Genomic DNA, 12,430 nt, shown 5'->3' with positions numbered 1-12,430 from the left:
AGAAGAGGCACTATTTTCTACAACAAACTTATTTTGAGGAAGGACAGAATACAGGTCATCTCTTAGCTCCGATGACTAGGGTGCAGCAGGATATCTCCTCTATTCACGCTATTAGATCAAATAATGGAGATATATATATATATATATATACTTCCTGTTCAGCCATTATTGACGCTTTCCATCATTTTTATTCTGATCTTTACACATCAAAAATCTCTACGACGCCACTGAATTAGGAACATTTTTGGATGACTGCCCCTTCCCCCTGCTCTCTGCCTCCGACACAAATACCTTTAAATTCTCCTATTATTATTGAAGAATTTTTGGAAGCTTTGACCAAGTCCTCTACTAATAAATCAACGGGCTCTGATGGACCTACCACTGAGATATATACTCATTATGGGGATATCCTTTTACCCCCCCCCCCCTTTTTTTCAAACATTACAGGAGGCAGCAGATACTGGCGTGCTACCAAACACTATGAAAGAGGTGATTCTGATAGCCATCCCCAAACCAGGGAAACATTAAACTCTCTCCAGACTCTTACTGCCCCATTTTTTTATTGAACACAGACGCTAAGTTCCTTGCTCGCGTCCTGGCCACCAGACTATCTAAGGTGATAGGTAAAATTGATTAACTGTGGCCAATCAGGATTTATCCCATCTAGATCAATGACTAATAATATTAGACATTTGTTCTTAAATTTGCTAGATGTCAGCGGTTAATCTGGGAGGTAGGGCCATCCTGTCACTTGATGTGGCCAACACCTATGACAGTGTGGAATGACCCTACCTCTGGGAGGTCCTGATCCACTTTGGCTTGGGATAAAGCTGAAGGCTAAGCTTTGGATAAATAACACACTTTTGCCTCCTTTTCTGCTACACCGGGGCACTCGTCAGGGGTCCCCTATGTCTCCCCTGCTGTTTGTCCTGGCGGTGGAATTCTGGCTATTCTAATCTGGGGAAAACCCTTCTATCATAGGATTCCGCAGGGAGGCCAGCTAAAGGAGAAAATATCCTTATATGCTGACGATGCTTTATTGTATCTGGGAGATACTGCTAGCTCGCTGCAGACCCTTATTACTAAATTTGTGGACTTTCAGATTTCACTATTAATTGGACCAAATCCATTCTTATGTCTCTAGATCCACTGGTCTCCCCCTTACCTCAGGGGGCCAGGTAGATTCCTACAGCCAAATCTTTCAAATATCTTGGAGTGCTGGTGTTACCAGACCCTTCAAAATATCTTCAGATAAACCTAGCCCCCTTACTAGATAGGCAACATCAGAAAGGTCATGGTTGGTTTATCTGTGGGGAGAGTTAATCTCATTATAATGGTCTGGGCCCTGCAGCTTCTATACATATTCCATAATTCCCCAATATGGATTTCCCAGGAAAGGTTTAAGCTCATAGATTCCCAATTTAGGGATCTTATCTGGAAGAAGGAACAGGCTAGGATAAGCTTTACTATCCTGCAGTATGGTAAGGACAGAGGGGGCTTGGCAAGTCCCACAAGCCAAAAAGGAACTTGTTGGCTTCCCAGTTTCAGCAACTTGCTGGCTGGGGCCTGAGATAGAATTTGGATCCTATTGCTCAGATAACTACTTTTATTGCTCCTGATTTGCCAGCAATTTTGCATTTGGAAATGGACCTGCCAGCAATCTCATTCCATCAGCAAATCTGATTCCCCTCTGGTAGCTGAAATTATTCATGCTTCTACATGGAAAGGTTTGATAGCACGTAGAATAGATAAGCACTTTTATTAGCCTCCACTTAAGACCATGCCACACTCAAGTGTAGAGCACTGGGCCCAAGATATAGGGGACATCAGTCGAGACCAATGGGACATGGCTCTAGAGTTGAAACATATAAGCTCCCTATCGCCTTCGCATAAACTTCCACAATTATTTATCCTTCATCGGGATTACCCGACACCTGCCAAATTGTTTGAGTGGGGTAAGAGAGATACGCCCTTGTGTCCTAAATTCAATATGCATAGGGGAATTTCATCCACATGATCTGGAGGTGTCCAAAATTTTCACGATACTGGGTGGAGGTGCTGTAGACTTTTTTCTTGGTTGCCCAAGTCCCCACCCCTACTGATCCATTAATAAGTTTACTGGACTCAAGAGATGATGAACTGTTTCAACCTGGTATATTTATTATGGTTATGCACCTCCTATATCTAGCCAAAAAACTGCTTGCTAAGTATTGGATGTCCTCTATGATACCAACTAAGAAACAATGGGTAGAATATGTTAACTCTCTCTTGCTAACAGAACAAGTTACCTACAAATATATGTTGCGCTCCTAAATACTTCTCAATAAATAATAATTAAATTATTACCATTAAATTAATTCAAATTATGATACAAATAACTAATAAAAGTGTATAAATACCAAAAAATATTTAAATAGATAGTTTCAACTAATCAATCTCCTCCAAATAAATATCAAAATAATTCCACATGAAATACTCCTCTAAAAAAATATTTTACCAAGTGCTCATAAATCATCTATTAGTGACAAGATGTACTTACTAATACCCTCAATTTCATTTATATTCATAATACCCTCATTTAATATAATAAAAATAGTAAACCAACTAATAACCCTCAACTAAAACGCATTTAAATGATCCCCCATAAATTAAAAATAACCAAATGCTCATAAATAATTAGTAGTGATTAGTATGAATCCAAATATCATCAAAATAATAGTCCCATTGAATAAACAATTGTTTATATATAGTGACTTGGTGCTTGTTCTTCAATTTGTGACTTTTGTGAATCCTTCAAATAGTGAAGATGTGCGCTCACCTCCTTTGATGCCTGCAATTAGGCTATACACGCTTTTGGTTCACTTTCCCTGGAACCTGCTAGACATATACTTTTGCTGGTAAAATTGGGAGATCCTTCCTTTAGGAGTAATGGATGTATCCTCTGGTGGCTGATTATCCCCTCAGGGATTACACACTCCTTTTGTTATCCCAGACCTCCTAATTATCCTCTCCTTGTGTTACTCCGCATGCAGGAAGAAATAGAAAGTTACCTATCATCACCAAAATGCTCTGCGTAAATTTGAGATGATTTGGCAGAGCTGGTTAGATATCCCTGGATTGGCCTGTCCACGGCTAGTAATCACTAGGCTACTACAAGTATGAGAGCTAGTAGAGTCCTTATGGGTAGTGTTGGTACTTTTGCTCCCACCTGATGTTCAATCCTTTATCCAGTTTATCCTTATGTCTTTGGATAGGGTATGCTACTTTTTGATATTACAATAAAGGACTGCTACCTGTCTATTAGAAAGGCTTGTTACGAATGTTTACTGTTTACCTTTTGATACGACTATGTGTGCAAATTCTAACAGGCATGTTGTAGCCCAGATCGGTCATATATTGTGTAATTACACTATTTTCTGTAAACCATGTGCTGTAATGCCACTGAGTGGCTATTTGTTATACTTTTCATTCTTAATTAAAAAAAAGCTGGATTAAAACAAAAAACAGTACAGTGACTGTATTACAAGGTTATTAATTCAGTTCACTTGTAACTTTTAGATTGTGAGACTGCAAGAATTTAGACTACCAAGATTACTTTCTTCTACAAGCAACCACCTATATTTTTCCTACAATATATATATAACACAAGTTACTAGACCTGTACGCCACATAATACATATAACCTGTCTGATTAATAAGTTTGTTAGCCCCTACTATAAATATATTTCCTGAATTTATTGTACTTTGATGTTTGCTTATTCTTTATAATTCATGTTTCAGAAACAATATATACGATTTACCATTTCATCAGCTAATATTCCATTAATGCCATTTTCATATAAAGAGATCATCCAGTTAAGGCCTCTGATTTGGTAATCTCGCAGTGTTCCTCCTTTTATATCTACAGCACAAATAAGACAAAAATGTCAAACAGCAAAAAAGAGCCTGCTGATAATCACTCTCAATAGATTACATTTTTTTTAAATTATCTCATGCAACCGTATAGTGAGCTGTAACTACAAGTACGCAGCCTTTGGTGTGTGGTAAGATGACAGCAGAGTCGATTAGCCGATCACAGCACAGAGCGCTGTTACCTTGTTTTTTTTCAACCAATTTTACTGAAATGTCACACAGTGGCATTTCATTAAGTTCTACTGGCTGCAGCGCAGTGACTGAGTTGCAAAGTGTTGCACTGAAAAAAGTAGTGCATGCAGTAATTTTTTTTTCAGGGCAAACCACCACAATGCAGTGGTATCACTTTTTCGTACCAGCAAAACAGATATGTTTCAGCTGATGAAATTTTGGTGCATCCCTAAAGAAAAACTTATATTAATTAGTTGTTACGTTTTATTTCTTCAAGCATTAATGTCTGTAGAGACAATCTGCAATGTAAATGTTTAATGTGCAAAAATTATTATTTAAAATTATTTAAAAACTATTCATTTTAGTTACCTCAAATAAATCAAGATCTATAAATATTTCATTACGAGGCTGAATAATACCCTAATTTAAATTCCATTATTTGATAAAAAATAGGCTTATAGTACAAGACTGTAAAAATCAGGAATGTGCAGAAGCCTGTAGCAATCAGAATATAGTTACTATATTTTGCCCTTAGCATTCATAAAAAGCTACCCAAGCAGAAACTAAATTACAAGGTCAACAAGTAAACAACATACAAACTCAACATACATGAAGGCGATTCTTCAAACCGCACACACACATTTGATGTTTTTCGACTTTCTGATAATAATTCTTCATCTTCTTCTTGCTCTGTCCGTCGGTGTCGATTGCTACAAAGAAAAATTACAAACTGGTAACATTGTTAACTATACAAATTTGTTGCATGTGTAAATTAATATTTGAATACAGACTCCTGAATTAAATGTAAATCTGCAGGATCTCTGTCAGAACCCAATCCTGAACCTGCAACCTCTGCTGTGTCTGGCGATGTCTCTTCTTACTGAGCTACCTGAGATGCTAGACAACATCCTGTCCAATCCAGTGGACAATCCTGCCTTATGCCTTGTCTTGCTGAACCCTAAACTCCCTTCATGAAATTCCTATTTAAACCATGCCTTTGCACTTCCTGTTTACCAGATTATTGTTAAGTGTTCTCTCCAGCCAATATCTTGCTCTTGTCACTCCTGCTGATGTCCGTTTCTCTGCTACCTTTTGTTACTGAATTTTTGCTTGTTCCTTGCTGGTGCTTCTGAGTAATCTCAACCAGCGACCACAAGTTACTTACCTCCGGCTTGCTCACCTCCTAGTGGGGTGATCCTGAGGACCTGGCATTAACATGCAGCAACACCCATCTCCACCCATCAAGAGCCCTGGTGAGCCTATGTCATCCGCCAGTGTGACCTGTTGCTGCACGTATCCAGCTGGTCAGTGGGAACCGCTCTACTGTTATAGCTACTGTCCTGCAAGCCTGACCCCTGACCATGACAGAATAATGTGGCCCAAACATAGAGGCAGCTTTAAAACGTGCTCTGTCTCCTTGTAGGCAGCAAATTGCAGAGCTGAAAGAGTTCACTGTTACCTACCAAGACAAATTGGAAAAAGTGGGGAAAGGGCAACAGAAAGAAATCCATGCTCTGCAAAAACAATTGCTAGACTTACATTTCTGAGATGATGCTAATGCACATATGCCTCTACCACTCATATTCAATGGAGACCACTGCCATTACAGAGGTTTCTTTAATCCGTGTTGCATATATTTCAAAATGCAACTCACTGCATTTACTTCTGAGAAAAAGAAGGTACTATCTGTTATCAACCTTCTGATTGAGGAAGCCCTTGCTTGGGCCTCCCCATATGTAGAACAAGACAATGCTACGCTGAATAATTTTGAGACTTTTGTGACTACTATGAGCCAGATTTCTGATTATCATAACCGCTGCACTACTGCCAAAGCAAAGTTTCATAGTTTGTGGCAGGGTAGACGCTGTGTTGCTGAGTACACAACTGAATTCCAACGTTAGAACTCAAATACCACTTGGAAGCAAGCAGCGCAAAAGAATCAGTTCTGCCAAGGTGTCTCTAAGCAGGTAAAAGATGAGCTTGCGAGAGTAGAAACTCCTAATGATCTCAAGGTGTTCATCCAATTATGTATCCAAACTGATCAGAGGCTTACAGAGAGGAAGAAGGAGAGACTGGGAATGTTTGGAAGTATTGGTGGCATTCATTTTTCTGCTAGTCAGTTTGTACAGAAGGATCCAAAAGTTTCTCTTCATTCTAACACTTTCAAGCATATGCAGGTTGATGATTTTAGAAGATCCATTTCGCCTGTACTCACTGATCATAAACATTTGGAATGATATTGTTCTGCTAAGAGATTGTCTTCTAGACAAGCTGGTTGGTCTCTCTTCTTTTCCAGGTTCCATTTTATCATCTTGTATAGACCTGAGTCAAGAAATGGTAAGGCTGATGCCTTATCAAGGATGTTGTCTGAGCCTCTCCAGGAAGGAAACTGTACAAACCTATCTCAGGACTTTAACCTTGGCTACAAAAAACAGCTTTTGGACTCAAGCACATTGTCTCTTCATATCTGAATCTGCTCAGGTTGAATCCCTCATGTTAGTTCATTACTCCAAACTTGCTGGGCATTTTGAAGTTTTTAGGACAGAACTTTTATCACATTTGTTTTGGTGGCCCGGTTACAAGAACTATGTTAGAAGCTATGTAGCCTTCTTCCTGATCTGTGCACGTAATAAGACACCCCAAGCTTCTTCTCTGGGGTTGCTCCAGCTGCTCCCTGTTCCATCAAGAGCATGGGAGCATATGGACTTTGTGGTCGATTAACTTCCCTCAAAGGAAATGGCCACCATCTTGGTAGTACCTGTTGAGGGGGTACCCCCTGCTGAACAAACTGCATAGTTTGAGAACTCTTTGGATTACATGGCATTCCTGATGGTGTGTGGTGTGGTATCTGACAGAGGAGTACAGTTTACTTAGAAAATTTTAGAAAAGCTTTTCTTCAGCTTTAGGTGTAACAAGTAATCTGTCTTCTGCTTTTCATCCTCAGTCTAATGGTCAAACCGAGAGTACCAATCAAACTTTAGAGCAGAACCTTAGATGTATTGTTAGTGATCTTCAGCGTGACTAGGTGAACTATCTTCCTATGGCAGAGTCTGATTATAACAATTCTAAACATAGCTCCACTTCCCAAAGTCCTTTTGTTCTTAAAGCAGAGCTCCAGTCTCCACAGCAATGTTTTTTTTTAAAAGCACCACCACAATTGTTATTACATGTACTGCAGTAATTGACTATAGTTATAACTCTATTCATGCCTGTTATTCTTAGATCTGTAGTTGATCACACAACCTTGTCAGCAGGCAGGAGCCATGGTAGATGTGGGCATCTGAATCTCACTTCTGTTCACTTCCGGGATTAAGTGCAGCTGGCTACCCAGCATGTTTGCTGATTGAAGGTTGCCATAGCAATGGTGGCATAATGGAAGTTCCAGCCCTGTTGTTATGGCAACCTGTCAATCAGAAGCCCCAGAAGTCAATTTGCTTGGACTCCTGGGATAGATGACACGGATATCCCAGGAGTCCAAGGGAATCAGCTTATGACGGCATCGCCTAGGCGGCCAGACCAAAAGTGCAGCATACACAGACAAAAATAAGGTATTCAGACATAAAAAAATATATATTATTATCCATTTAGGAATACACTGCGGGTGGGCATGTAGATGAAAGCAACTTTTAAAAATGGGAGGAACTCCACTTTAAGTACCAGATATCATCCAGCTTTTATTCCTGATCTCTCTATCTCAACTCCAATTCCTGTTGTTACCAACAGATTAACTAAACTGCAGGAGATTCAGGAGAAACTGATCAAGACTTTGAGGGAGGCTCAGGAATGTTACAAGATGGCTGCCAAGAGACATCACAGATCACTTCCTACCTTTCATGTGGGTGAAAAAGTTTGGTTATTAACCAAAATTTTAGGGTACACATTGCATCTTCAAAGCTGAATCAAAATTTGTGGGACCTTTCCAGATTTCAGCTCAAATTACCAGTTACTTTTAGTTTAAAACTTCATGACAGTATGAAGATTCATCAGGTGTTTAATGCATCCTTGCTCAAGCCATTTTACGGAAACTCCTTCTCTGGGAGAATTCTCCCACCCCCTCTATTTGTTGAGGTGCAAGGAGAAGAGGAATTTGTGATTGATAAAATTCTTGATTCCAGGAAACAAACAGTATCTGGTTCAATGGGAAGGATATGGGTCATATGAAAATTCTTGGGAACCTGAAGAGAACATTCATGCCCCTACATTAGTAAGAGAATTCCACCAGCGGTTCCCTCACAAACCTGGCCCTAAGACCCCAGAGAACATCCTGAGAGGAGGGGAGTATTTTCAGGATCCAGTTCTGAACCTGCATCCTTTGCTGTGCCTGATGATGTGTCTCCTTTCTGAGCTACCTGAGATGCTAGACAGCACCCTTTCTGATCCATTGGACAATACCGTCTTGTGCCTTGTTTCTGCTGAGCTTTGAACTCCATGCTCGTTCCATGAACTTCTGTTGCACTTCTTGTTTGCCAGATTATTGAGCTCTCTCCAGCCAATATCTCACTCTTGTCACTCCCGCTGCCAACCATATTTCTGCTGCCACTTTTTACAGACCTTTGGCTTGTTCCTCGACTACGTTTCTGCTTAATCCCAACCTGCGACCACGAATTATCAACATTTAGCTTGTTTACTAACTAGACTGCTGCTTGATTCCTACCTGCTATTTCAGCTACTGGACCCCAGCTTGCTCACCTCCTATTGCAGCGATCCACAGGACCATGACTTGTTTCTAACACACAGCAAAACCCGTCTTCACTATCAGGAGCTCTCGTGAACACTGGTTAGTGTACAGCGGGTGAGCCCATGTCATCCGCCAGGGTGATCTGCTGCTACATGTATCCAGCTGGCTAGTGGGAGCCTCTCTACTGCCATAGCTACTGACCTCCGAGCCTGACCCCTGCCCGTAGCAACCTCAATGTATTTTGACACACATTTACTTATGTAACTGATCAGATTCAATTAAAAGCACTTGCAATTAGCAACTTTACTGTATATTTGTAGGGATGGCTCGTAAATAGCAGAAAATAACTTCTAGCAATGTCACTTAGATGGACAGACATACAGATAGATAGATAGATAGATAGAGTTGTGCTCAAAAGTTTGCATAACCTGGCAGAAATTATGACATTTTGGCATTGATATGGAAAATTTAACTTTTCATTCTAAAAAACTGTCTTTTATTTAAGGATAGAGATCATATGAAGCCATTTATTATCACATAGTTGTTTGGCACCTTTTTAAATCATAATGATAATAGAAATCACCCAAATGGCCCTGATCAAAAGTTTACAAAGTCTGGAATGTTTGGCCTTGGTACAGACACATAAGGTGACACACACAAGTTAAAATGGAAATTAAAGGTTCATTTCCCACATCTGTGGCTTTTTAAATTTCAATTAGTGTCTGTGTATAAATAGTCAATGAGCTTGTTAGCTCTCACGTGGATGCACTGAGCAGGCTAGATACTGAGCCATGGGGAGCAAAAAATAACTGTCAAAAGATCTGTGTAACAAGGAAATGGAACTTTATAAAGATGGAAAAGGATATAAAAAGATATCCAAAGCCTTGAAAACGCCAATCAATGCTTTTCAATCACTTACTAAGAAGTGGAAAATTCGGGAATCTCTTGATACCAAGCCATGGTCAAATAGACCAAGAAAGATTGCAGCCACAACTGCCAGAAAACGTGTTCAGGAAAAACCCACAGGTAATCTCAGGACAAAAACAGGCTGCTCTGGAAAAAGGCATGGTTGTTGTGTGGTTGTTTCAAGGGCCACAATACGATGATCTTGAACAAAAATGAGCTGCATGGCCAAGTTGCCAGTAATAAGTCTTTACTCCACCAATGCCACAAAAAAGCCTGGTTACAATATGCACAACAACACCTTGACACGGCTCACAGCTTCTGGAACACTGTAATCTGGAGTGACGAAACCAAAATAGAGCTTTATGGTCACAACCAAAAAGCGCTAGGTTTGGAGAGATGTTAACAAGGCCTATAGCAACAAGAATACCTTCCCCATTGAGAAACATGGTGGTGGCTCACTGATGTTTTTGGAGTGTATGAGCTCTAAAGGCATGGGAAATCTTGGGGAAATCTTGTAAAAATTGATGGCAAGATGAATGCAGCATGTTATCAGAAAATACTGCCAGACTATTGGCACAAAATTGCACGAAAGCTGCGCATGTGATGCTCTTGGACTTTCCAGAAGGAGAATAACCCTAAGCACAAGGCCAAGTTGATCTTCCAGTGATTACAGCTGAAAAAGGTGAAGGTTCTGGAGTGGTCATCACAGTTATCTGACCTTAATATCACTGTGCCATTCTGAGGAGATCTCAAATGTGCAGTTCATGCAAGACGACCAAAGACTCTGCATAACCAGCAGGCATTTTGCCAAGACAAATGGGCAGCTATACCACATGCATGAATTTGGGGTCTCATAGACAACTATTACAAACGATTGCACACTGTCATTGATGCTAAAGGGGGAAATGCACAGAATCAAGAACTAAGGGTATGCAGACTTTTGAACAGGGGTCATTTAATTTGTTTACTTGTTGCTATGTTTTGTTGTAAGACTGAGGCATTCTGTTATTACCTACAATTAAATCTGAATCACATAAGAAATAAAAGAAAAGTGTTCTGCCTGCTCACTCAAATTTTACTTAAAAATTGTACATGCTGTTACCAATTCTTCAAGTGTATTAAAATTTTTGTGCACAAGGATAGATAGAAAGATAGATATTTTTTACATATTATAAAAGTTTAATGAAAATTGACATACTCTCCAGCAGACAGTAAGGTCTGTTTTTCATCTTTCTTTATCCTGGGGCGTCCTAATTTCACTTTGAGGGGAGAAGTTGGTGACTTCTGTGAAGCTGGCTGAATGAAATGTGCAAATAGTTCTGTCTGCTTGAGAAGGAATTCAAATCTTTTTGAACGATCTGTTTTCTAGAATACAATATAAATTGGTAAACTTTAAAAAGCCATCATCAAATAATCACATTTTCCACATCATCTGGCAACTAATACACATTTTTATTTTGTGAACATTCCAATACATTTGAGTTATATTGTGTTGCTATTTAGCTTTGGAACATACAACATTTTCATTTTGCCAATAGAGGGCAGCAAAGTTCAAGCAGGATGCATTCTGGAATGGTAAGAAACCTATTTTTTTTCTCTGGTCTATTACTGATTAACCACTCGCCCTCCAGAGGATTTACTCCCCCCCCCCCCCCCCCCCCCCGTCCTGACCAGGCCATTTTTTGTTACTTTGACAATTGCGCGCTGTATATAAATTCAATTGATGTCCTTTTTCCCCCACAAATAAAGCTTTCTTTCAGTGGTATTTGATCAATTCTGCATTTTTTTGTTTTTTTTTATTTTTTGCGCTATAAACAAAAAAAAATGGCAATTTTTGGAAAAAATATATATATTTTAGATTTTTTGCTATAAAACATAACCAATAACAATTTTAAAAAATCAAGTTTCTTCAAAATGCCAAAATGTTTCCTGCTAAATGTCTTTGCTAAAAAAAAAATCCCAATACATGTAAATTGGTTTACGTGAAAGTTATTGCGTCTACAAATGGCGGAATATATATACAGTGGAATTTTTATTTTATTCTATACTAGTAATGGCAGCGATCAGCGACTTATAGCGGGACTGTGGGACTGCGGCGGGCATTCTGACAACACCTTCGGAAGAAAGGAAGGAAGGGCGAAAAGCAGGACAAAGCTGCCAACTCCAACACCCTCCGAGCCACAGTGATAGCGACAAGGAAGGCAACCTTTTGTGAAAGCGTAAGCAAGGGAATTTCCCGAATGGCCTCAAATGGAGGCTTCGGGGGACAGAGCCGGAACAAACCTCTCCGTCCATTGCAGAATGTGAGATGCCTCCAGCACCATTGCTGCACTTCTTGTGCCCCCCTGATGATTGACATACACCACCGCAGTGGCGTTGTCCGACTGAATCCTGTTCGGCAGACCCAACAGACAGTACTTCCAATGTGTCAGTGACAATCTGATCACCCAAAGCTCCAGGATATTGATCGGTAAACGAGCTTCCCACGGAGTCCATCGACCCTGAGTGCAGTCTGCTCCCAGGACTCCTCCCTAGCCCAACAGGCTGACATCTGTCGTGACCACAGTCCATTGAAAGGGGAGGAAAAACCTTCCATTCTGTAGATCCAGGGACCTCATCCACCAAAGAAGGGAGGCCCTCGTCAACCATTCCAGGTGAATCTGAAGGTCCAACGAGGTGGAAGCCCTGTTCGGTTTCAATAGGATTTCCCTCTGTGTTCTCATATGAAACTTGGCATACGGAACCACTTCGAAGGTAGCCACC

At 40.1% G+C, this 12,430-nt stretch overlaps 1 protein-coding gene across 2 annotated transcripts in view; it reads right to left on the bottom strand.

Annotated features, from left to right (window-relative positions):
• LOC149461455 (SWI/SNF-related matrix-associated actin-dependent regulator of chromatin subfamily A member 1) overlaps positions 1–12,430 on the bottom strand; it is a 277,776-nt gene that overhangs the window by 230,559 nt on the left and 34,787 nt on the right. For both annotated transcript variants that reach the window (XM_089678297.1, XM_089678296.1), the window contains exons 3-5: positions 10,866–11,032; positions 4,693–4,793; positions 3,801–3,901 (exon numbers count right to left, since the gene is read on the bottom strand). In XM_089678297.1, coding sequence (XP_089534423.1) covers positions 3,801–3,901; positions 4,693–4,793; positions 10,866–11,032 — 369 coding nt within the window. The remainder of the gene's footprint in view (positions 1–3,800; positions 3,902–4,692; positions 4,794–10,865; positions 11,033–12,430) is intronic.

Source organism: Staurois parvus, unplaced genomic scaffold (assembly GCF_062004578.1).
Source record: "Staurois parvus isolate SC_StPar_1 unplaced genomic scaffold, SC_StPar_1.0 ptg000202l, whole genome shotgun sequence".
Lineage (NCBI taxonomy): Eukaryota > Metazoa > Chordata > Amphibia > Anura > Ranidae > Staurois > Staurois parvus.
Note: the sequence above shows the minus strand (reverse complement) of the source record. Positions and strands in the feature narration are given on the sequence as shown.